The sequence below is a fragment of the Ascaphus truei genome, chromosome 3 (genome assembly GCF_040206685.1).
Source record: "Ascaphus truei isolate aAscTru1 chromosome 3, aAscTru1.hap1, whole genome shotgun sequence".
Taxonomy (NCBI): domain Eukaryota; kingdom Metazoa; phylum Chordata; class Amphibia; order Anura; family Ascaphidae; genus Ascaphus; species Ascaphus truei.
Window position 1 is genome coordinate 164,260,954 of NC_134485.1, and position 25,481 is coordinate 164,286,434.

The window sequence follows — 25,481 nt, forward strand, 5'->3', positions numbered from 1 at the left end:
GTTTTTGGTATACATATTAATTTTTCCTGGCTATATACTGGGTCATTGACTATATACTTTTTCCAACGCAATGATTTATCATTCTTTCATGCATATGTCAGTGGGAATATATTTTTTATTGCCTATTATGTTAGACTAAACTACTTTGTTGTCATTATTTAAACTTTATTTAGACACATTTTAGTTTTTCTTCTTTTTGTAATACTGATAGTATTTGATTAGTAGTCCTCTCTTTATATTTTTGATACATATATATTTTCATATGCTGTCTTTAGTATTTTTATGTTTTTAAGTTAGTGTGTCTTGTTGTTAAATCAATAAAATCTTGTTCATTTTTTCTGAATTGGCGGAGCATCTGTTTCTTTTTAACAATCTTTGTCTTATAGATTAGTTTAGGTGTAATTTAGAGTGCTACTAAGGGGATTGTCTTTGTTTTTTTCATCTGTGTGTCTTATATATATATATATATATATATATATATATATATATATATATATATATATAAATATATATATATATATATATAATCAAAAAATAAATAGATGATACCGTTCTGTGGCTAACGAAATGCTTTTATTTGTGCGAGCTTTCGAGATACACTGATCTCTTCTTCCGGCGATTGTATGTGCCTTTTTTTCAATACATCTATATTTGATATCAATCTGAGTGCTGTCTCGGTTCTTGTTGCGTGGTCTTGGACTCCTGGTCTGCCTGGTAAGGAATCTCCATTATATATATATATATATATATATATATATCCCTGTTAAGAAATGGGGCTATAGTTCTATCCTCCTCCTGATATAATCCCTGGTAAGGGCAGGTTGCCAGGAGTTATCATGGGTTTCCCCCACTTCAAGCACTTGCCCTGAGTGGTGGAGGTAGGTCACCTGACCCTGTGTCAAAAGCAAGAGACACAGGGGCGGTGCCTGCTGATATCATAAAAGAGCAGTGCACTTCCTATTTAGTCTGTTGAGAGTGTGACTAGTGTGACTAGTAGTAGTGAGTTAGAGTTGGAGGAGAGGAGTGATCAGCTCATGAGTAGAGCTGATACAACCATAGTGTAGGGAGGTGGACCAGTACCTCCAATCCTGCTTAGGGGGTGAGGTAAGAGTTAGCCCCACTCTGGATGCCCTTGATCCAGAGTGGTGGCAGGGAAAGGACCATCCTGAGGGAGAACAGTCAGAGTGGATTGGACATCCCTGTACCTGTCTGCTGCTGCTGCTGGGAATAAAGACTGCTGCTGGGAATAAAGACTGCTGCTTTTAAAGAAAGATAAACCTGTGTGAGACTGGAATCTCTCATCCCTGTGTGGGAACTCTCTGGTAAGGATTCCACCCCGCATTCCTGGGGCTTACTAAAGATGGAGGCGCTGCACCACTGAATAAGAATGAAGGCATCCACCCCAGAAACCTGTTCCTGTTATCCCCCATGTCATCGCGGGAGACTCAGGCCCTCCTGTTGCCAGCAGGTATGCACCACACAAAGACATGTAGCCAGACCCAAGTTCACGTTAGGGGGCCCGATCTGCGATTGGCCCCGGGAAAGGGGGTTACAGTTGGAGGCACTGCTGAGATAGCTGAAATAGCTAAGAGCAACAGGACGGGTTTTCAGCGAAGCAGAACTGAAAGATGTAGGTACAGTTTCAGAGCAAGTGCTACAGAAAGAAGGGCATGTTTGCAGACTAGGGGTAGTCAGGAGGGAATGTTCTCTCGCACAGTACACCCTGGGTGCCCTAGGAGGGTGATGTAAATTTGGGTAATGTGGCTATAACTGTTCTAGTCCCTTGAGGCAGATAGTGTAGAATTCCTGTGGGTGTTAGCCTGTTAACTTGTCCAAGGACTTCAGCATAGGGTCTGCACTATGAGTGGCCAAAAGTAGGTTGATGCCCAGTACATAGGAAATGCCAAGTACACTAGCCAGTATCCAGAAAACACACCACAGAGTGCTTGTTATGAACCGTCAGCGAGTGCGGTGTACTAGGAGAGAGTTCTGCCTAGCCTGGAGTATGCCATGTGTTATATTCATTGGTTAGAGCATCCTGAAGTATAGTAAGTGTCTAGGAACGAGTTACACTATAGGCACTGAGAGTAGCGCTATCGTGGGCTTAGAGGGCTCATTAAAGATGGCGGCGAGAGATACATGTGCTCTGCGGGGCATGGAGGAGGTTAAAATGGCGACAGCTGCGTTATTCACTGCAACGCGGGTTGCAGCCGATCCAAAATGGCGATTCCCGCCGAGCCTAGATCACGCACTGCGTGCAAACAGGCTGTGAAAGAAATGTGGCGAGAGATGTGCAGGGGTTTGGCGCCAAACCCAGATCCCCAGCAAAAAGGAGAGAGCGGAGCGAAAGCTGAAACCACACCCACCTGTGCAGTGACTGGCCGACAGACGAAGCCACGTCACGCAAAGAGAGAGTGCCCCTCCTCTTGTTTCCACCAGAGGGAGGGGGCACAGCAAAAACCAATCCGAGCAATCCTCCCCAGCGGAAGGAGGGACAGGAAGTGAAACCGAGGAACTTTACTTCTGCTTGACTGGTTAAGGAGAAGGAGCTAAGAGCGAGACCAGCAAGCTGAGCAACTCAACCCCCGCGCAAAAGATGGCTGATCTAAGTGTGACCACGTATCAGTTTCCAGTAGGCTTCCTGGTTGTGGAGGTTGATGGCCGAGAGTATCTGCGGTGCCTGTGCGTCCAATGCAGAACACCCAGACCGGCCCCAAGCACAGCGGCACGGTGCCCACAGTGTGGCACGTTCTACCTATGACCTGTCGAGCCATGGCCTATGATCAAGACCCCGCGATATGCCTCTCCAGCGACACTGATTGAGATGGAGGAAGCGGAGGCGGAGGCTGCCCTGGTCCCATATGTCACCAATGAGTTAGGGACCCAGGCCCAGCCATCAAGAGATGTCCCGACGGAGGAGAGTGCGACCGCAGTGGAGGTACCGGAGCGGGCCCGTTTCGTACCCCTAACCACTGGCGGTGCAGCAAGGACTCGAGGTGATTCCCAAGCGGAGGAGCAGTTGCAGTCTTCGTCGGATGAAAGAGACAGCCTGTCATCGGTGGTGATGCGCCGGCCCGGTGGACCAACCCAGCTGTAAAGAAGAAGTCCCACTTACCTCAGAGATGGAGCAGACGAGTCCGGAGACCCCCCGACGGCGAGCGCTGGTGCGGCCTGAACCGCGTAGAAGTCCCATGGCCGTGGCGACTCCCAGTGCGGTGGAAATGGGATCCAAGACGGCTCCGGAGGAACCGCAGAGCATCCCCATGACAGCGGAGTGGTAAGAGGACACCACCACCCCCTTATTCCCGCCAGGCGAAGAAGGAACCTGTGGAGAGAGAAGGGCTTGAGGCCTACCTGCCCGTCCGCGACCCTGATGGTCCACCACCGCCCCTTCCGGTCCTCGACGCACTTCCGGTGCGAGACCAAGGAGCGGATGGAGATTCCGCGGCGACCAGCGATGACGTCACTTCCGGGTCAGACTGGCGCAGAGGCCCGGAAGCTTTGCTGACTTCCCTAAGGTGAGCGGGGTTGGAAGCGGAGTTTGAGGAGTTCAAGGCTCAAGTAGCAAAGAGAGGAGACCGAAGTGCTGCCGACAGAGCAAGTAAGAAGCTACCAACCGGTCGTGGCATCGCCCGACTCAGAGACACTGTCACGGACATTGGCGATCCGATGGTCACCGTCCCTAGCGCCATTGCCCCGGCCACTGCCCCATCATGTGTCATGCCACCGGGTCCTAGTGGGAGTAAGATGGATAAGATGCCCAAGTATTCAACTGATTGGCAGGATTGGGTGACAAGTGATGAGGGTTCTGATGGGGAGATACCATTGTCAAGTGTTGTACGTGTACCTAACCCCACTGTGTTTAATCCTGTTCCTAGAGGTAGGGCCAGAGGGTCCCAGTCTACTGCAAAAGCGGGTCCCGCAAGTCCCATAACACACAAGATGAACCCCACGATTTGTAGGAATGTCATTAGAGGTAGACGCAAAGGCTCGCACTCTACCGAGGCAGAGACATCAGGTGTATCCTCAAGAACAGAGTCTGAGGAAGGTATGAGTGTAGCATCATCATATGAGCACCGAGATAAATGGTGGGCACCATTATTCACAGGGTATCATGAGGGGATGGACCGCACCAGATTTGTGTTAATTAAGAAAGAGATAGTAGATCACTGGTGGGACGTAGGCACCTATTCACCACAGGAGGTTGCCGGCGAGTTAGACAACAGGTACCGAGATATGATGCAAAAAGTAATTACCCCCAAAGGCTCATCCATTCTTTACGATGATGTTGCGCCTGAGGAGAAACAGTTCTGGGTACTGCCAGGCAAGGCTGGGAACCGGAAACTGACTAAGTTAAGTAGGGCAGACAGAGCCATAGTGGCGAGATACCGGCAATCTCATGGCTATGAGTTTCCGTACGTGCCAGAGCCAATAATGCAGGAGATCGAAGACCAGAGAGATACCTGGCTCCGAAAAGCTGTTCTTGATTATCTAAGAACCAAGTATGGGAAAACCGTTTACTTAAGGGAGGATAAGATATGTGATGTGATCAGAGCTTGGAGTACAGGCAGGAATATCTACATGCACAATGTTCTGTACAGACCGGAGAATGGGCCTGTACAACCCTTCTATGTTAAGGTTGTGGATCACAACGGGCGGGAAGTGAGGAAGCCTGATCCCCGTCATTATTATTGAAGTTAGGGTTCTTCATGTTTCGAGGTTCCCATTGTTTATGTCGCCATCATGGGTGTTACAGTCTGACATACACAATACTAATCAATTATGTTTGTATGTTCACAGATTGTTCACCTGCAGGATGGTACAGCAAATTCGGTCCAAGTGGGGATCATTGGATTCCCCCTGAGGGAGAGTGTAGCCCTGGTAAGAAATGGGGCTATAGTTCTATCCTCCTCCTGATATAATCCCTGGTAAGGGCAGGTTGCCAGGAGTTATCATGGGTTTCCCCCACTTCAAGAACTTGCCCTGAGTTGTGGAGGTAGGTCATCTGACCCTGTGTCAAAAGCAAGAGACACAGGGGCGGTGCCTGCTGATATCATAAAAGAGCAGTGCACTTCCTATTTAGTCTGTTGAGAGTGTGACTAGTGTGACTAGTAGTAGTGAGTTAGAGTTGGAGGAGAGGAGTGATCAGCTCATGAGTAGAGCTGATACAACCATAGTGTAGGGAGGTGGACCAGTACCTCCCATCCTGCTTAGGGGGTGAGGTAAGAGTTAGCCCCACTCTGGATGCCCTTGATCCAGAGTGGTGGCAGGGAAAGGACCATCCTGAGGGAGAACAGTCTGAGTGGATTGGACATCCCTGTACCTGTCTGCTGCTGATGCTGGGAATAAAGACTGCTGCTTTTAAAGAAAGACAAACCTGTGTGAGACTGGAATCTCTCATCCCTGTGTGGGAACTCTCTGGTAAGGATTCCACCCCGCATTCCTGGGGCTTACTAAAGATGGAGGCGCTGCACCACTGAATAAGAATGAAGGCATCCACCCCAGAAACCTGTTCCTGTTATCCCCCATGTCATCGCGGGAGACTCAGGCCCTCCTGTTGCCAGCAGGTATGCACCACACAAAGACATGTAGCCAGACCCAAGTACACCTTAGGGGGCCCGATCTGCGATTGGCCCCGGGAAAGGGGGTTAAATATACATACATACATATACATATATATATATATATACACACACACACATATATATATATATACACACACACACACTTTTTTTTTTGAGGGAATAAAAAGAAAGACTGCGCCTTAATGTGCAACGTAAATTAACCGCCAGAAATTGAGATAAAAAACCCAATGTGATATAATGTAAAAAAATGATGACAAGTAATTAAACAGTGTCAGTTGTAAAAGCTGAAATACATAAAAAAAATATACATTTGATACTATAAAAAAAAATATAAATATATAAAAAGAAAAGAAAATGTCCAAATAACATATATAATAAAATCCAATGATGTGACCTACAGCAGTCATGGGCACAACAACCTCCCTTGACGTCACCTACCAGAAAAAAAGAAGAAAAAGCGCCCGATCCTTGTGTAATAACTTATTAAAAGATTTAATAAAATTTGGACAAGACAATTCAAGACTCACAAACATCCGAGTGTTAAAGGCATTGTATGAGTACAACTCATGCTCCAAAACTGCTCCCATCCGCCGCTGCTCCACTTGCAATGCTCTGGGATGTTGCCACTCCTCTTCCCCTGATGGAATCAGCGTAGACTGATGAAATGGTCACGTGTCATTGTTGCAAGCAGTTCAGTGCCATCTCAAAACACGTCGGAGAAGTGAAGCTGCAGTCTGTTTGGAGCACTAGGGCATTTCCAACCTAAGGAACTCTTGTTGATGGGTGGGGAGTTGCCGGAGGACACTCAATAGTGCAACACCACGAGCAAGGAATAGGAGTGACTGCTATAGGTCACATTATTGAATTTTATTATATATATATATTTCTTTTTATATTTTTCTATATTTTTTTATGGTATCACATGTATATATTTTTTATGTGTATTATTTCAGCTTTTACAGCTGTGACACTGCTTAATTACTATTTATTTTATTTATAAAAATGTTTTACCAGGAAGTAATACATTGAGAGTTACCTCTCGTTTTCAAGTATGTCCTGGGCATAGTTAATATGACAAATAATATATGGTTACAAATACAGTTACATAAATGAACAGGGTATACATTATATACAATACATTGCATGCACAGTTAGAGAAGATGTATATTATAGGCTTATGTAACAGTTACAGACCATCACTAGTCATCATTTTTGACATTATATCCCATTAGGTTTTTTATCTCAATTTCTGCCGGTTCATTTACGTTGCACATTAAGGCGCAGTCTTTCTTTTTTTCCCTCAAACAAAATAAAATAAAAATATGTGTGTGTGCAGCTGGACATTCCTCTCGGCAAATCCTGGCAGTTTGCTCACATGCAAAACCAGTAAACCCACTCACAGACAGACTGTTTCGACCTTGTGGGTCTCATCAGTGTGAGGTTGTTTGTACTGGCTCTGCTTGTTTGAGATATATATATATATATATATATATATATATATATATATATATTTTTTTTTTTTTACTATTATGACCACTGCCCCTCGAACCACAACATAACAATCAAACCTGCGGACAAGGGAGGAGCAGTGGTCATAATGAACACCACAGACAACCTGCGGGAAGCGCACAGAAAACTCTCTGATGCAAAGTATTATACCAAACTGCAGTAGGATCCAACAAAAAATACATGAGAGAACTCAACAGGATCATTAAAACACTCCGATCCACACAAGAGAACAAATTCTGGACCTGATACCAGCTAACCCAAAACCTGGCACATTCTACATACTCCCTACATTTCACAAAGGGTGTAATCCTGGGAGCCCTATTATCTCTGGATCTGGCACACTGATTGAGAAAATTTCTGGCTGGGTGGAAGGCATTCTAAAACCACTTGTCAGGAACACACCCAGCTATATCCAGGACACACCCAAACTTAATGCAATTGGCCCCCTCCCAACAGGAACACTACCAGCAACCATAGATGTAGAGTCACTCTACACAAACATCCCCCACACAGATGGGATTTCAGCCTGCAGATACTTTCTGAGACCGCAGGAGCCACTCACAGAGACAGTGACTAAATGCATCGAATTTATTCTGACCCATAACTACTTCACATTTGGAAATGACACATACCTCCAGACAACCGGGACCGCTATGGGCACTCGGATGGCGCCACAGTATGCCAATCTGTTCTGCGCAAAACTGGAAAGTGACTTTCTTTCCACCTGTCACTTGAAAACCCTTACATACCTTCGCTACATCGATGACATCCTCCTGATTTGGACTTCTGGTGAACAGGACCTCCTACAGTTCCATGAGAATTTAAATACGTTCCACCCGACCATTAACCTCAAACTCACCTATTCCCAGACGAAGTATACTTCCTAGACACCACCATTACTATAAAAAACAACCAACTACAGACTTCTGTATACCACAAACCTACAGACAGAGCCAGCTATTTGAGGGACAACAGCTTCCACCCGACACATATTAAGCATGCAACCATCTACAGTCAAGCCATACGATACAACCGGATATGCTCCGACACAGCAGACAGAGCCCAGCGGATTACAGCCTTGAGATCGGATTTCATAAACCGTGGATATAAACACAAAATTGTAGACCAGTAAAGCCACCAGAATACCAAGAAGTGATCTCCATGAATACAGACAGAAAGAAATAAGCGACAGGGTACCTTTGGTGGTCACTTATAACCTACACCTAGAAGCCCTATGCAAGATCGCCAGGGAACTACAACCCATTCTCCAGGAAGATACAAGACTGCACCAGGTCTTCCCTGAAACACCCTTATTATCATACAGACAACCACTTAATCTCAAGAAAATTATGGTGAGGAGTAAAGTAATTAACAGTACAACTGAATGCGGGACAAGACCATGCCAGGACACAAGATGCAAAATACCACACAGGAATCTGGAGTACAAAATCAGAGGAAGGTTCACCTGTTCCTCCAGCAATGGTCGTGTACCTCATCATGTGCATGAAATGCCCAAGGGGCTGCTACTACATAGGTGAGACGGGACAGGGGCTAAACAAGAGAATGAATCTGCATTGCCACAGCATCACACGCGGAACAAGAGATAGTCCTGTTGGCGAACATTTCTCCGACTCTGGCCACAAGATGAATGATCTGAAGGTGACAATGCTAGGTAAAAACCATCTCTAAATCCTCATTGAAGCCTTTGCTGTGTGTATTATATAGTATATGCGAGTGACAATGCTAGGTAAAAACCATCTCTAAATCATCATTGAAGCCTTTGCTGTGTGTATTATATAGTATATGCGAGTGACAATGCTAGGTAAAAACCATATTTGAATGCTGTTTTCTGTCAACCCCTAATCAAATTAAGCATTGACACCTAGGCAGAGAACACCCTGTGTAGAAAACCATCTGTTTGAATGTGCCTCAGATGTGCTAATTAAGCAGACAGAACCACACTGTCAGGTGACTTTTTAGGCCTATATAAACCCAGCCAGAACAGCTAGTCTGCCTGCAGCCCATATTCCAAGTGGCCCATTATAAGTGGCATGACTACTGAACAACTCAAGTTTAAAAGGAAGGTCAAAAGAAGTGAGGAAGAAGTGGACACCCCAACAGGCCCTGATTCCTGCATTTGAACAACGCTGGAAAGGAGGATATCATCTATACCAGACTGCATCATTACTGCTGTGATGTTGCCTTTACTATTAATATTTGCTGTGACTTCACTTCTTCTCAAATTATGCACTTCTTTTTACCAGCCTCAGTATGTCTCTAACTCCATTCATATATCTCCATCTCTCCTTCCTTCACCACTTCTCTGTTCACATGAACTCCTTTCTTACCTACGTCCTCTGACACCACACAGATATATCCCCTGCACTAAAAAACACCCCTACAAATCATCCTCACACATCCTCTTTCTATCCATGCTTCTCCTCCTTGCTTCTGGGGATATCTCTCCCAATCCTGGTCCCTGTCTTATTCCTACATGCGCTCGTCCTCGCCTGCCAATTGCAACCTCTACTCCTTCTGGTGTCAACCCCTCCAACCTCATACCCATCCCCTGCCACCCTCCCTCCTCTCTCCCTTTCTCCTGTGCCCTTTGGAATGCTCGCTCCCTTTCTAACAAGTTCCTCTCTGTACATGACTTTTTTCTCTCTCACTCTCTGCTCCTATTTGCTATAACTGAGACCTGGCTCACTCAGTCTGATTCTGCTCTGGAAGCTGCCCTCTCCTATGGTGGCCTTTCCTTCTCCCACACTCCGCGCACTGATGGCAGGGGTGGAGGCGTGGGGCTCCTGCTCTCCTCTCTCTGTCGTTACCGAACCCTTCCTATTCCTCCCTCTCTTGCTTTTCCCTCCTTTGAGGCTCACACTGTCCAGATTTTCTTTCCTCTCCCTGTCCATGTGGCAGTCATCTATCGCCCACCTACCTCTACTCATCCCCCTTCTGCCTTCTCTCTCACTTTGAATCCTGGCTCTCTTTCTTTCTCTCCTCAGACTCCCCTGTTCTTCTCCTTGGGGACTTCAATTGCCACATTGATGACCCCTCTCTCCCTTGGGCTTCCCGCTTTCTTTCTCTAACCTCTTCTATTGGCCTTCAACAGTGGACTGCAGCCAGCACCCACAAGGATGGCCACTACTTAGACCTGGTTTCCACTAAGAACTTCTCTCTCTCCGATTTCTCCATTTCCCCTTTTCCTCTCTCTGACCATCATCTCATCTCATTCTCTCTATCTCGCTTCTCCCCTTCTCCACCTCCATCTACCCCCCGGTTCTGCAGAAACCTGCGCTCTATTCACTTACCTGACTTTGAGTCCACTTTACGCTCCACCCTCTCCTCTCTCAGCTCTGCTACAGACCCCGACAACCTGGTCAGGAACTACAACTGTGTCTTGTCCTCGTCTCTTGATCTACATGCCCCGCTTTCTCTCTGCCACACTCGCCCATCTAACCCTAGACCCTGGCTAAATTCCCACACACGCATGCTGTGTTCCTCCACTCGTTCCTCTGAACGCCTCTGGAGGAAGTCTCACACTCTCGCAGACTTCCTTCACTACAAATTTATGCTATCCTGTTTCAACTCTGCCCTCTCGCAAGCTAAACAAGCCTACTTTTCTGCACTAATCAACATGCACAAGTCTAACCCACGTTGACTGTTCTCTGTCTTTGATACTCTACTCAAACCACCCTCAGCTGCCTCTCCTTCCTCCATCTCCGCTCAGGACTTTGCTGACTATTTTAAGGAAAAGGAGGAATCCATATGGCAGAACATCCCCTCTGTTTCTTCCTCCCATCCTACACCTCTTCCTAACTCTCCTCCTGCCTTCCTTGACTCTTTTTCCACTGTCTCCGAGGAGGATGTGTCGCTGTTGATCTTCTCTTCTCCCTCTACCACTTGCCCTCTTGACCCCATTCCCTCCCATCTCCTAAAACCTCTTGCTCCTATTATAATCCCTACGCTCACACACATTTTTAACTCCTCCCTCCGCTCTGGAACCTTTCCATCCTCCTTCAAACATGCAACAGTCATACCATTACTCAAAAACAGCAAGCTTGACCCTACCTGTCTTTCTAACTATCGACTTGTCACCCTCCTGCCTTTTGCCTCTAAACTCCTTGAATGTTTTGTATTCTCTCGCTTGCTCCATTTTCTCAACACCTATTCTCTCCTAGACCCTCTACACTCTGGCTTCCGCACTGCTCACTCCACGGAAACAGCCCTCACTAAAATAACTGACGACCTCCATGCTGCCAAAGACAGAGGTCATTACACTCTGCTCATATTACTCGACCTCTCTGCAGCATTTGACACCGTGGACCACCCTCTTCTCCTTCATATTCTCCATACTCTTGGTATTCGGAACAAAGCTCTATCCTGGATCTCATCCTACCTCTCCCATCATACTTTCAGTGTCTCTTCTGCTAACACCTCCTCCTCCTCTATTGATCTCTCTGTGGGGGTACCCCAGGGCTCTGTCCTGGGACCTCTTCTCTTTTCTCTGTACACACTCTCTCTAGGTGATCTAATAACATCATTTGGGTTTAAATATCACCTCTATGCTGACGACACACAAATATACTTTTCAACACCCGACTTTACACCTGCTGTACAAACCAAAGTTTCTGAATGTCTCTCTGCTATATCATCCTGGATGGCCCTCCGCCGCCTTAAACTCAACATGGCTAAAACAGAGCTCCTCATACTTCCTCCCAAACCTGGCCCTACTACCTCCTTCCACATTACTGTTGGAACTACGATCATTCACCCAGTAGCCCAAGCACGCTGCCTAGGGGTCACACTTGACTCCTCTCTCACATTCGCCCCTCACATTCAAAACATTTCTAAAACCTGTCGCTTTTTCCTCCGCAATATAATAAAGATACGCCCTTTCCTCTGTTGCTCGACTGCTAAAACTTTGACTCAGGCCCTCATTCTCTCCGTCTTGATTACTGTAACCTCCTGCTGTCCGGCCTTCCTGCCTCTCACCTGTCTCCCCTACAATCTATCCTAAAAGCTGCTGCCAGAATCACTCTACTCTTTCCTAGATCTGTCTCAGCATCTCTCCTCATGAAATCCCTCTCCTGGCTTCCGATCAAATCCCGCATCTCACACTCCATTCTTCTCCTCACTTTTAAAGCTTTACACTCTTCTGCCCCTCCTTACATCTCAGCCCTAATTTCTCGCTATGCACCATCCCGACTCTTGCGTTCTGCTCAAGGATGTCTTCTTTCTACCCCCTTTGTATCTAAAGCCCTCTCCCGCCTTAAACCTTTTTCACTGACTGCCCCACACCTCTGGAATGCCCTTCCCCTCAGTACCCGACTAGCACCCTCTCTATCCACCCTTAAGACCCACCTTAAGACACACTTGCTTAAAGAAGCATATGAATAGCACTGTGAATATTCTGAACACATGATACATAAAGCTTGGCCCCCTGCAGACGCACTTACCAGAACTCCCTCCTTCTGTCTCTGTACTTTCTCCCTACCTACCAATTAGACTGTAAGCTCCTCGGGGCAGGGACTCCTCTTCCTTAATGTTACGTTCATGTCTAAAGCACTTATTCCCATGATCTGTTATTTATATTATCTGTTATTTATTTGATTACCACATGTATTACTACTGTGAAGCGCTATGTACATTAATGGCGCTATATAAATAAAGACATACAATACAATACAAGGTGGCCATACTCAAAGGTAATTTTAGAACACCGAAAGAGAGACTTGCATGAATACAAATTTTTATGAATACAAAGTTTAATGAGTCACTACTGACATGAGACTCTCTTCCCATGACACACTTTTAGTTATGCCACAGCCTCTTACATTTCCACACCTAACTACACCATTGATATACACTCCCACTCCACACGCACCTTTTGTAAAGCACTGTATACACTGTGGGCTCTTTACCAATTTATATTTACATGCACACAAACATACACATTACTCTTACATCACTAACATTCATGGGCCATTTAACACCTCAAGTCATAAAACGCATACTGCACAGGGGGAGGGATAGACATCAATCACAGATCACATTCCAGTATGCACTGTTTTAAAGTAAAAACCTTTTTTTTTGGCTTCATTCATTGTAACACCGCCGGAATAAGAGATCAGTGTATCTCGAAAGCTCGCACAAATAAAAGCATTTAGTTAGCCACAGAACGACATCGTGTATTAATTTTTCATTTTTAAAGCTCGGCTAACACGGTGCCGACACCTCTACACACACACACACACACATTCACACATTCACATGTCTTAGACAGGTCTGCAACCCTGCCTTTTAACCATTATCAACTAGCATACAGTGCTTCCACTGCAGCAAGGGATTCTGAGAAATTACATGCAAATGAGCACACAATGTGTCACCTTTTGCCTGAAATATCCATTCACATGGAGCCCATTTAAGCAAATGCATCGCCGTTCACACAGCTTTTAAGCACAGCATGGGACTAGTAAAGCAAGCACAAACCACTCACATTCCTGTTTCAACCTTGATGGGCATCATCTGTGTGAGGTTGGTTTATACTTGCTTTGCAATATTTCTAGGCTGGGTAGATTTACCATATACATTTTAAGTTATGGTGGGTGAAAAAGGCAACAAAAAACATCCACCGTTATTATATAGCCAAAAAAGAATATCACTTAAAAGGCAGGGTTGCAGACCAGTCTAAGGGGGCTATGCACTAAGCTCTGTGCTTTCGCAGCGGGCTGAAAAAGATTAGCACGTCCGATAAAAAATGAAGCCGGCGGCGCGATTCACTAAGGCCCTGAGCCCATTTTCTATCGGACGTGCCCAAAACTGGCTTATCGTGCGTGCAAGCTTTTTCCCCTCTTTATATATATATATATAACTTAACTCAGTATTATGGTTTAGCCTATCCCATAGCCTCTCTTGCATTCCCAGTAAAATCAACCCCACACTGATGAGACCCATCAAGGTCGAAACAGCTGTCTGTGGGTAGTTTTCTGGGTATGCACGTTAACCCTGGCTGTGCTCAAAGCTGTGACCATGCAGCAAGCTTAAGCCTATAGGGAACCATGTTAAAAATGGTTATTGAGGCAAAAAGTGACACTGTGTGCTCATTTGCATGTCATTTCTCAGAATCCTTTGCTGCAGTGGAAGTGCTGTATGCTGGGTGATAATGGGGGAAAGGCGGGGTTGCAGACCTGCCTAAGACATGCAGATGAGCATACAGTTATATTTGCATATTTGCTTTCCTGTGGAGGGTTTTTGTCACTTTTTTTACTCACCATAACTTAACTCAGTATTATGGTATATATATATATATATATATATATATATATATATATATATATATATATATATATATATATATATATATATATATATAGTGCAGAATAAATGAGTTCTTCAGTATTAGGTGATACCTTTTTTATTGGACTAACAAACAGATATTTACTGTAGATAAGATCGGGTGTTAAGTGTTTGAAGCCAGGGGACAGTTTTGACACCAAAACCAAAGGACTTAATGTGGACATGGGTTTTCTCACACCCTACCAAAATTGTCTGTAATTATCCTGCTTGCCTCTATTCTTATCCACACTTTCTCTCCCCCCCCCCCCCCCAGCATCCCTTCCCCTCCTTTCTTTGACACTGTCCCCTGGCTTCAAACACTTAACACCCGACCTTATCTACAGTAAATATCTGTTTTTTTTTTTTTTTTTTCTCTCTACACTGTTTTAGCATTGATTCCTTTGTAAATCAGTATTGCTGACCTGAAGAAGAGAGGAGAACTCTCGAAAGCTTGTCCTATGCATTAATTGTTAGTCCAATAAAAAAGGTATCACCTAATACTGAAGAACTCATTTATTCTGCACTATCGCAACTGGACTAACACGGCTACTTTCTGCTTTATATATATATATATATATCAATGACACACAGAAAAGAACAATAAAGCAGCGCCTAAGTGATAGTAATCAAATAAAATAATACCAAAGATAAACCAACATATGATCAATATGCAAGTGCCTAATATAATAATAATAGAAGAATAGTGCTAAATAAAATCCAATAATAACATCAAACTGTGAATGGAGAAGGGAAAGAAATAAAAACCAGTCCTTTCAAAATGTCCAATAAATGGTGCAATGGTGATGTTGATATGGGGGTCTCCGGCTGCTCTCAAAAGGGATGAACCACATCCGTTGGAATCTACAGAAAAGAGAGAGGAGAGAGCGCACGCCCCATAGTATAAAACCGTATATTTAATGATAGGAAAGGGGGGAGGGGGAAGAAAATGACTCTCAAGGTCCCAAGAATTAAAAGCGTTTTGTGAAATATCACCACCATCCGGTATCTGCAGTGGGATCAAAAGTCCATCAGTCTCATAGAGATGAAGGGGCAGTGATCCGTCAGGATTTCCAGGGTGCCTCCGATATTCACAGCAAACGTCTCAGGATTCCAGAGAATGTCTCCTGTGCTGGATGGCCGCTTTACTGTTGCGCGCTCGAACCGGCCTGCTTCTGCACATGCGTGATGACGTAATGTCCGTGCGTGATGCGTGATGACGCTCCCTGACGCGTTTCGGCGCACACGGGCGACTTTTTCAAAGGGTGATGAGGAAGGGATGCTGGGATATGTATATATAACCTTATGTTGTCCTAGCAACCCCTAAATCCAGCTGATTGTAAGTAAGCTATGGGTGCACACTCAATAAACTAATACATACCGCACTAATGATAAACAGAACTATGAAGAGAAAACAAAAAGGCTAATAGTAAACAATTTGTAGTCATCAAATGACTAAGTTGAAAACTATAAATAAACTCATATATATATATATATACACACACATTTACAAGATCAGTCAAGTGAATAAAAACATATTAAAATTGGGTAAATATATCTAATTAGGTAAATAATGTCTAATACACATAACGACATATCAATCTGAAATTCCAACAGGAATAAACACCAACTCTAATAACAATGTAGATATTGAATATCTGTAATTATAAATAACCCAAAACAATATAAACAAAGTAAAAAAATGAAGTAAAATATATATATTAATGTATATATAATATATAAAAATATATATATATTTCATATTGAGATAGTAGAGGCATGGACTAAGTGAGGGGGAAATAGCTAACCTGACATAATATCCTAGGCAGAATACTATGAAATGATTGTATATGATTAAGTGGTAATGTGTTAAACTACTACATATAAAATGGTAATATATGAGGTTAGGGGCCCAGATCAGGGAAGTGATAATATATAATTATATACAAATAAAAATACATTATATAATATTAATAGAAATGCAAGTGATTACAAAAAGCCTGCCTACAAGATCAGGAAAAGATCTGGGAAGGATTCAGCAAGATGGATAGCAGAGGAGACTAAAGAAACTGGGAAAGTATGTCCAGAGGGAAGGCTTAGACCAGCGTACTTTGAAAAAGTCGCCCGTGTGCGCCGAAACGCGTCAGGGAGCGTCATCACGCATCACGCATCACGCACGGACATTACGTCATCACGCATGCGCAGAAGCAGGCCGGTTCGAGCGCGCAACAGTAAAGCGGCCATCCAGCACAGGAGACATTCTCTGGAATCCTGAGACGTTTGCTGTGAATATCGGAGGCACCCTGGAAATCCTGACGGATCACTGCCCCTTCATCTCTATGAGACTGATGGACTTTTGATCCCACTGCAGATACCGGATGGTGGTGATATTTCACAAAACGCTTTTAATTCTTGTGACCTTGAGAGTCATTTTCTTCCCCCTTCCCCCTTTCCCATCATTAAATATACGGTTTTATATATGGGGCGTGCACTCTCTCCTCTCTCTTTTCTATATATATACATATATATATATATGTGTGTATATATAGATGCATGATGAAGCCACTGTACAAATGAATGGGCGAAGGGTGGGTATCGGGCCAGGGTGGCTTAACCCCTTAATTACCTTTGCGGTTATTATCCGATAAGGTGATTAAGGGGTTAATTGATATCTGAATGTTATTGCTATGTATTGGCTATGTATTTTGTTGGCAACGGAGGACAAGGATCGTGCTGGCGACGGGGGCTTCTTATTGATGAGGTCAGTAGAACTTTATTTATTTTATTATCCTAGTTAATGTGTTTAATAACTGGCAAATAATCTATTATCCCTATCTGGATAATAGTTATTTTGCACATTATTGTACTGTATGTGTTGGGGGGGGAGGGGGGGATTGATGTATTTAATGTGTAGGTCAGGTTTATTTTTTTTACATTCAGGGTTTGTTCCTTTTGGTTCTGCGTGAGACCTCTGGAGACCACCTGCGGTATCCTTGGGCTTCTCACGGGTATCAGGCTGGTGGGTCCACGGGGGACACCTGCGGGGAAGAACCGGTGGCCCCACATCTCTGGGGGCACCGCGGACCCATAGTGCCCACCCGTGGGTCCCCAGACTCCCGTGGGAACCACCCGAGGCCCCTCAGACACCTGTGGGTCTGACCCGGGGCCCCCAGACACCTGTGGGTCTGACCCGGGGCCCCCAGACATCCACGGGCCTACCGTGGGGACCCAATTGTGGCCCACGGTGACCCGCGGAGACCATCTGGTGGGCCATGGCGCCCGGCGGGACCCACCAACAGGCCTCCAGAACCTTTATGAAACAAGTTGCTGGTAATCTGTAGGTCTGTGAGGTGACCCGTCAGGCCCACCGGGGACTCACGTGGGCCTGGGGTATGAACCCTGTATGTAAAAGAATAAATCATGTATTTATGGGGGGGCACAGGGGGTGGGTTATGTATTTAATAAATAGAATGATGTTTATTGTGGAGCTGTGTATTGTTTTTATTGTGGGTACTGGGGGTGGGGGGAGGGGGTATTGGCCCCAAGGGTATGTGGGTATGCCTGCCGGCTGGGTAGTGGGTGAGGGTGGTTAGGCCTCACGGGGTGAGGGGTTAGTGGGGGAGGGTATGTAGGCCTCCCGAGTGGTGGGTGAGGGTGGGTTAACCCCTTGATGCCTGTAGTGGTTAATAACCGCTATGGTGATTAAGGGGTTAGGGGACATTACATTGGATGTTTTTATTCTTGTGTATGTCTTGCAGCATCGGAGGGGGCATGGGCAGGATGAAGATGAGGATGAAGACGGCCTTCATCGTGGGTGCTTGTTAAAGGTAAGTGTAATATGTTTTTACTGTATTTATTGAAAGTTATATGTATTTACATTGGGCAAATGCATTATTATCCATATGTGGATAATAGTAATTTTGCCCATTACTGTACTGTATGTGTGAGGGGGGTTTTATTTAGTTGTTACCGCAGGCCCGCGGGTACCCCGGGACTCCCGCGGGTACCGCCGCACTCCCGCGGGGACCCCCACTTGGTGAGCCGGGGACACCCGAACCCCCGCGGGGTCAGCCGGGGACACCCGCTGGCCTGTTGTATTGGTGTTGCGCATGCAAAAAGGTAAACAAAGAATTTTTTCTAAGTCCTGCTTTTTTTATCACCAGCCTTTAGCTGGTGAGCTTTATTCAGCGCAACTTTCACGTACGATCAGTTTGCGTTGCTTAGTGAATCCCACAGAAGGGCAGGATTCAGCGCAAACAGCTGATCGTACAAGCAAAGTTGGACTTTGAAAAAATTTCAAGAAAAAGTCAGTTTTAGAGCGCAAAGTGCCTGTTAGCGTGGCTTAGTGAATAGCGCTTGGCGGAACTTCACGTTCTAAGAGCACTTTGCACTCTTAAAACGACTTATCACTGCTTAGTGCATAGCCCCCTAAGACATGTGAATGTGCTCACAAGTAATATTCTTTATTGGCTATATATCTCTCTCTATATATATAGGCTATATGTGCAATAATAATGTAATAAATCGTTCATTACTCTCACCAACACCATTCAAACAATTACATTTAATGTACTGTAAACACTGTTCACTTATAGCGCACTATAAACTTTCTTCTCACTGTTTAGATATATTTTGAACTTTTAATGTTTTCATAGTAACCTACTGTAGCTGTAGAGGTTTTTTTTTACAATTTAGTAGCTTTTCTTTTTAGTGATAAGATTTGTTGATCGTATAATTTACAAGTAAACCGTCCATCATTCTTGTTCTTCGTAAAATAATTACGATGTGATTAGCCATCAGAGATAGAGAATATAAAATAGGTCAATAATAAGAAGGCATTTCAGAGGACATGAAACAAAATCATGCATTTTAAAAGAGACAGAAAGGTGTAAAAGTTTAATGTCAGGGGATTACATCTTCTATAGATATAGGTTTTTTTTTTTTTTTTTGCTTGCTATGTGGGACAACCCCTTTAATGGTTTATAACTGAATTTACAGTAAGCAACCGATTCTCTCACGTTACTGAATATTGCACTGTTGTGAGAATTATTTTGCTCGCTTCATGGTACTGCCAAGTTAGTAATAATAAACGGGACATGATCTTTTCTAGATTCACTTACAAAAAAAGAAAGAGAATGGGGCAGGGGGAGACAGGTGAGAGAAAGAGAATTGTGAGTGTAGAGTGTGAATGGAGAGAGAGAATGGGAAGAGGGAGAGAGAGAGGGAGAGAGGGAGAGAGGGAGAGAGGGAGAGAGAGGGAGAGAGGGAGAGAGGGAGAGAGAGGGAGAGAGAGAGAGAGAGAGAGAGAGAGAGAGAGAGAGAGAGGGAGAGAGAGGGAGAGAGAGGGAGAGAGAGGGAGAGGAGAGAGGGAGGGGGAGAGAGGGGGAGAGAGGGGGAGAGAGGGGGAGAGAGGGGGAGAGAGGGGGAGAGAGGGGGAGAGAGGGGGAGAGAGAGATTATTTATAAAAATGTTTTACCAGGAAGTAATATATTGAGAGTTACCTCTCGGTCTCAAGTATGCCCTGGGCACAGAGTTATAATGACAAATATATGGTTACAAATACATAGTTACAATGAGTGAAGAGTTATACAGTACGTTATATACATTGCATGTACAGTTAAAGACTATATATAAATATATATATATATATTTATTATAGGCACATATAGTTACAGACCAGATTAAAATGTGAGACAGCTTTAGGGGAGAGAAAGAGTTAATGGGTTGAGAGAGGGGAAGAGAGAATGACGGGGGAGAGAGAGAGAATGACGGGGAGAGAGAGAATGACGGAGGGAGAGAGAGAGAGAGAATGACGGGGGGAGAGAGAGAGAGAATGACGGGGGGAGAGAGAATGACGGGGGGAGAGAGAGAGAATGACGGGGGGGAGAGAGAGAATGACGGGGGGAGAGAGAGAATGACGGGGGGGAGAGAATGACGGGGGGAGAGAATGACGGGGGGAGAGAATGACGGGGGGAGAGAATGACGGGGGGAGAGAATGACGGGAAGGGGGAGAGAGAATGACGGGGGAGAGAGAGAACGACACGGGGGGAAGAGGGATAGAATGACGAGGAGAGAGAGAGAATGACGGGGTAGAGAATGACGGGGGGAGAGAGAGAGAATGACGAGGGGAGAGAGAGAATGACGGGGGGAGAGAGAGAATGACGGGAAGGGGGAGAGAGAATGACAGTGGGAGAGAGAGAGAGAATGACAGTGGGAGAGAGAGAGAGAATGACAGTGGGAGAGAGAGAGAGAGAACGACACGGGGGGAGAGGGATAGAATGACGGGGAGAGAGAATGATGGAGGTGACAGAGAGAATGACGGGGGTGACAGAGAGATGACGGGGGTAGAGAATGACAGGGGGGGAGAGAGAATGACGGGGAGAGAGAAAATGGATGACAATTGGGGGGGGTGGAGAAACTGGGGGGTGAGAGAATGATGGGGGAAGGGCAAAGGGGGATGGAAGAGCAAAGGGGGGGGGAAGCAAAGGGGAAGGAGAGCAAAGGGGGAGAGAGAGCAAAGGGGGAGAGAGAGCAAAGGGGGAGAGAGAGCAAGGGGGGAGAGAGAGCAAGGGGGGGAGAGAGAGCAAGGGGGGAGAGAGAGCAAGGGGGGGGAGAGAGAGCAAGGGGGGGAGAGAGAGCAAGGGGGGAGAAAGAGCAAGGGGGGAGAGGCAAAAGGGGGAGAGGCAAAAGGGGAGGAAGAGCAAAGGGGGGGAAGAGCAAAGGGGGGGGAAGAGCAAAGGGGGAGAGAGCAAAGGGGGGGAGAGCAAGGGGGGGGGGAAGAGCAAAAGGGGGGAAGAGTAAAGAGGGAAAGATCAAAGGGGGGAGGGAAGAGCCAAGGGGGAGGGGAGAGCCAAGGGGGGAGGGGAGAGCGAAGGGGGAGGGGAGAGCTAAGGGGGGAAGCAAAGGGGAATGGGGGGAGAGAGCGAATGGGGGGGAAGAGAGAGAGTGTGGAGAAAGGGGGGCGAGAGAAAGGAAGAAAGGGGTGGGGAAGAGAGAGAGAAAGAAGGGGGTAGAGAAAGAGAAGGAAGAGAGAAGGGTGGCGAGAGAAGAGGGAGATAGAGCAAATGGGGGGGGGTGCAAATGGGGGGAAAAGAGTGAATGGGGGGGGAAAAGAGTGAATGGGGGGGGAAGAGAGTGAGAGGGAAAGGGGGAAAGGGGTGGGGAAGAGAGATAAAGAGAGAGGAAGGGGGGTGAGAGAGAGAGAGAGAGAGAGAGAGAGAGAGATAAAGAGAGAGGAAGGGGGGTGAGAGAGAGAGAGAGAGAGAGAGAGAGAGAGAGAGAGAGAGAGAGAGAGAGAGAGAGAGAGAGAGAGAGAGAGAGGGGGAGGGAGAGAAGGGGGGAGAGCTTGTGGGGAAAAGAGAGGAAAGAGGGGGAGAGAGAAAGGGGGAAGGAGAAAGGGGGGAGGTAGAGAGTAAGGGGGGAGGGAGAGAGAAAGGGGGGAGGGAGAGAGAAAGGGGGGAGGGAGAGAGAAAGGGGGGAGGGAGAGAAAGGGGGGAGGGAGAGAAATGGGGGGAGGGAGAGAAATGGGGGGAGGGAGAGAGAGAAAGGGAGGAGAGAGAGATAAGTGTACTGGAGTGCGAATGGGGGGAGAGAGAATGAATGGGGGGGAGGTAGAGAGAGAGGGGGGAGAGAAAGGGGGGAAGGGGGAAAGGTGGGGGAGAGAAAGATAAAGGAGAGAGAGAAAGGGGAAGAGAGAAGGGTGGAAAGCGAATGGGGGAGAAGAGAGAGAAAGAGGGGGAGGGAGAAAGGGGTGGGGGAGAGAGAGGAGGGAGAGAGAGAAGGGGGAGAGAGAAAGGGTGGAGAGAGAAGTTGGGGGGGGGGGGGGGAGGGAGAGAGTACTCTGTGTACTGTAGTTATTTTTAGACCCCAGATATCTTCTAAAAAAGGTAAAGAAAAACTTGTACAGTATTACTACTGACATCTGTTGCCAATCGCTTCCCAGAAAATGCTTGCTGCATGACCAAAAAAGTTAGTCATTGTTACAGGTACTGTATCACTAGTTAAAATGTTTATGGCTCTTTCAAAGATGAAATGCCAGTTAAGCTTGCATTCAAAATCCTATTTTTTCAGCTGTGCGGTATTAAATAATAACGGCATTTTTTTATTTCCCCCCCTTTTTTTAGCCTCTTTTAATGCGTTTCATTATATTTTGCGTCCTTGGATTGCTGTAGTAACTATTTACAAAGGCACAGCACGTCCTCTTTTGAATCAGGCAATCCTATAAGTGAACATAAACAGGGTCTTTGCCGATCAATCACCGGAAAATGGATCGATCAGCAGCTTAGGTAATTACATTGCTTTAAAGCTAAGGAACTGCTTCATCTACGAAATCAAACAAATAAACCACAAAAGAAAATGCAAACTGTATTGCCACTTTAATAAGACGACAGCTTCTAGCAACTTCAAAGCAGGTAACCAGTATTTCATATAAAAGATCTTATTACTAATTATTAATAAAAACTGAGGGACAGAGTACTAGTAGGTACATGGTGTGTGTGTGTGTCAGTTCTGTATGTGGCTAGACATTTGAACGTGTTAACCTTGTCTCACGCCAGAAGTTCATTCCATGCTCCAAAAGCTGCAAACCATTCTAGCCTGGAAGGAGTTCAGTTAATACAGTGCAAGATTTCTGCAAGCTTTAGCGTGGAGAAGAGCAAACACTTTGATTCAACTATTTCAGTACAGGAGCAGATGAACTTACGTCTAGAAGTGTGTGCAAGTGTTGATCTTGGAAAACGCTGTGAAGGAAATCAAGGTCTTTCTCACTGCAGTCTGTAAGCGCGTGAATCTCCTCCAGGCTGTCCAGTACTTGTGACACAGCTCCTGTAAGCAAATCGGGGGGAAAAAAAAACAAAACAAATAGAAGCAGAGCCTTATGGTAAAACGACCTTTGGAAAATAAACCCAATCGACTAGCTATGATTAATGAGAGCCATTACCGAAAAGGCACTGACCTAGCTGGAGACATTTAAAGACAAAACATAGCAAGAAATACATTTGTAGAACAAACAAAAAAGTGTCAGCATGAATTCTATGTCTATTTTTTTTTTTTAAACCTTGTGGGGAAGGAAGTTTATTTTTTTACACAAGTTATTGCAATCTGTGCTTCTGAATCTGTAGCTCACTTGCAATTTAAAAGTGCATTCTTTACTTGTTGTGCAGTAGACATAAAGATGACATTGAAATAATACGGCAATAATTGTTCTGTGTGTGATGTTGCTATGCAAGTAGCAAACAATATAGTTAAAAATAAAGAATTTTAGAAGTTCTCCGCATTATAAATACTTTTTTTAACCTCTATTTTCAGTTCACAATGTTGCCTCTTTTTAAGTGCTTTTCTATGGTTCCGCATTGGTTTTAGAAGCTGCATCGTACAGTATGCATGGTAATACTGTATATGAACACTCAATCTGCTAAGGAATTCTCTACAGTTCAGCCCAGTTCATTGTAACTTTGCACTCATTGCAGCATTCTTACCTCATTTAGCAGTGGTCCCCCATTAAAGCAGTACAGTATGTATCAGAGAATTAGTCAATTTGTTATGTTTTTTGGAGTTCTCCTTTGAAGCCTAAAACTGAAAGCTATGAAACATATTAGAATACGAAAAGGTTTTACATTTCTGAGTGCTGTTGCTAATCCAATGTGTTCCATACATATCAATATAGAGATGTCAATCACCAAGGACTAAAATCAGTAAGATTTGAGGATTTGGGGGCCAAAATGAAAGAATCTGACTTTTGTCAGGGGCGCTCCAATGATGCTAAAAAGCAGTGGTACTTATTTCCTGATCAGTGAGCATAGTACTAGTTTGACTACAAGAAGGTTACCTTATATTTTTCAAACTCTGCCTGTTGCCCACTTTGGTCATTTAAATGGAATGGCTGTCTAGAATGATAGACAATGTATGGGTTTCAGAATGGTCTGTGAACTGGAGATATAAACTAAGAAGGTTGCTGAGTGAGTGTCACTGCAACTTCTGCCAACGGTTAGAAATGCATTCAAATAATAAGTTTATTAACAATGATAACAATAGATTTGTTAAACTTTAAAATGCTACTTTACAAACGGAATAAAAGTATGAATAGCTTTTGGTTCTTGGCATTATCTTTGTGGTGGAATATTAAGCCTGAAAGATGCAGTGCTACTTTTCTCAATAACTGTTTAAAATATTGTTTTGACAGCGAGAACTCTTTAAGGACGAGATTCACTGAGACTGTAAATTCTATATAGAGTTCCATATCCGTTAATGGCTTTAGAACTATGGTAAACCAATACCTGGTCTGTTGTTGGCCCTTGAGGACTGGAGTTAGCCTCACCTGGTTTCCTTTATACCTTACGGTATACTATTAAAGTTAAAATTAGGATTCCACAGTATGACCGGTAGATCAAAATTTCAGGTAAATTAAGGGCTTTGGATACATCTTACTTGGAATTGTGATTCAACATTGAAGAATAAGTAGCAGTGCAGTTTTAAATACGCTAAAGCAGTGGTGGCAAACTCCAGTCCTCAAGGACCACTAACAAGCCAGGTATTAGGGATTTTCCATCTTCAGCACAGATGGCTCAATCGTTGGCACAGTCATTCCGACTGAGCCACCTGTGCTGAAGCAGGGATATCATTAACATTTGACCTATTGGTGGCCCTTGATGGGAGAGGGGTGTGTGCCACTCCTGCACTAAAGCAAACGCTCAATGCCAAGCAGGAGGAGGAGGATATGCGCATGAAAAAACAGATGGTTACTGTAAGTTAGGAGCTTTAGAGGAAAACAAAGGGATACCTACTTTCTGCGGCTAGAAGTCCTAGTAAGGCAGCATTAAGGCAAACAACAAACAGTGTAATGATTGTTTTTTTAGAAAAACCATGTTAGAATGATGCAGGCTGGTGTTAGCAACGCTGTTAATAGTAAGCATATAAAATAAAGTTATATCATCTTTCAAGGGATGGATAGAGCTACAAAATGAAAAAAACAAAAAAAACTTTACATGTCACAAGTAATGGTTGTAGTAGCTATGACAAAATCAAAAGTTTCTACTGTAGCTTCTTTTTTTATTT

The 25,481-nt window shown here is 44.8% G+C and overlaps 1 protein-coding gene across 12 annotated transcripts in view; it reads right to left on the reverse strand.

Annotated features, from left to right (window-relative positions):
- Positions 1-25,481, reverse strand: part of CASK (calcium/calmodulin dependent serine protein kinase) — a 569,868-nt gene that overhangs the window by 182,791 nt on the left and 361,596 nt on the right. For 8 of the 12 annotated variants that reach the window (XM_075589720.1, XM_075589718.1, XM_075589717.1 and 5 more), the window contains 2 exons: positions 25,211-25,228; positions 23,131-23,252 (listed from right to left, as the gene is read on the reverse strand). In XM_075589720.1, the coding sequence (XP_075445835.1) occupies positions 23,131-23,252; positions 25,211-25,228 (140 nt within the window). The remainder of the gene's footprint in view (positions 1-23,130; positions 23,253-25,210; positions 25,229-25,481) is intronic. The other 4 variants (XM_075589721.1, XM_075589719.1, XM_075589716.1 and 1 more) reach the window with 1 other exon arrangement.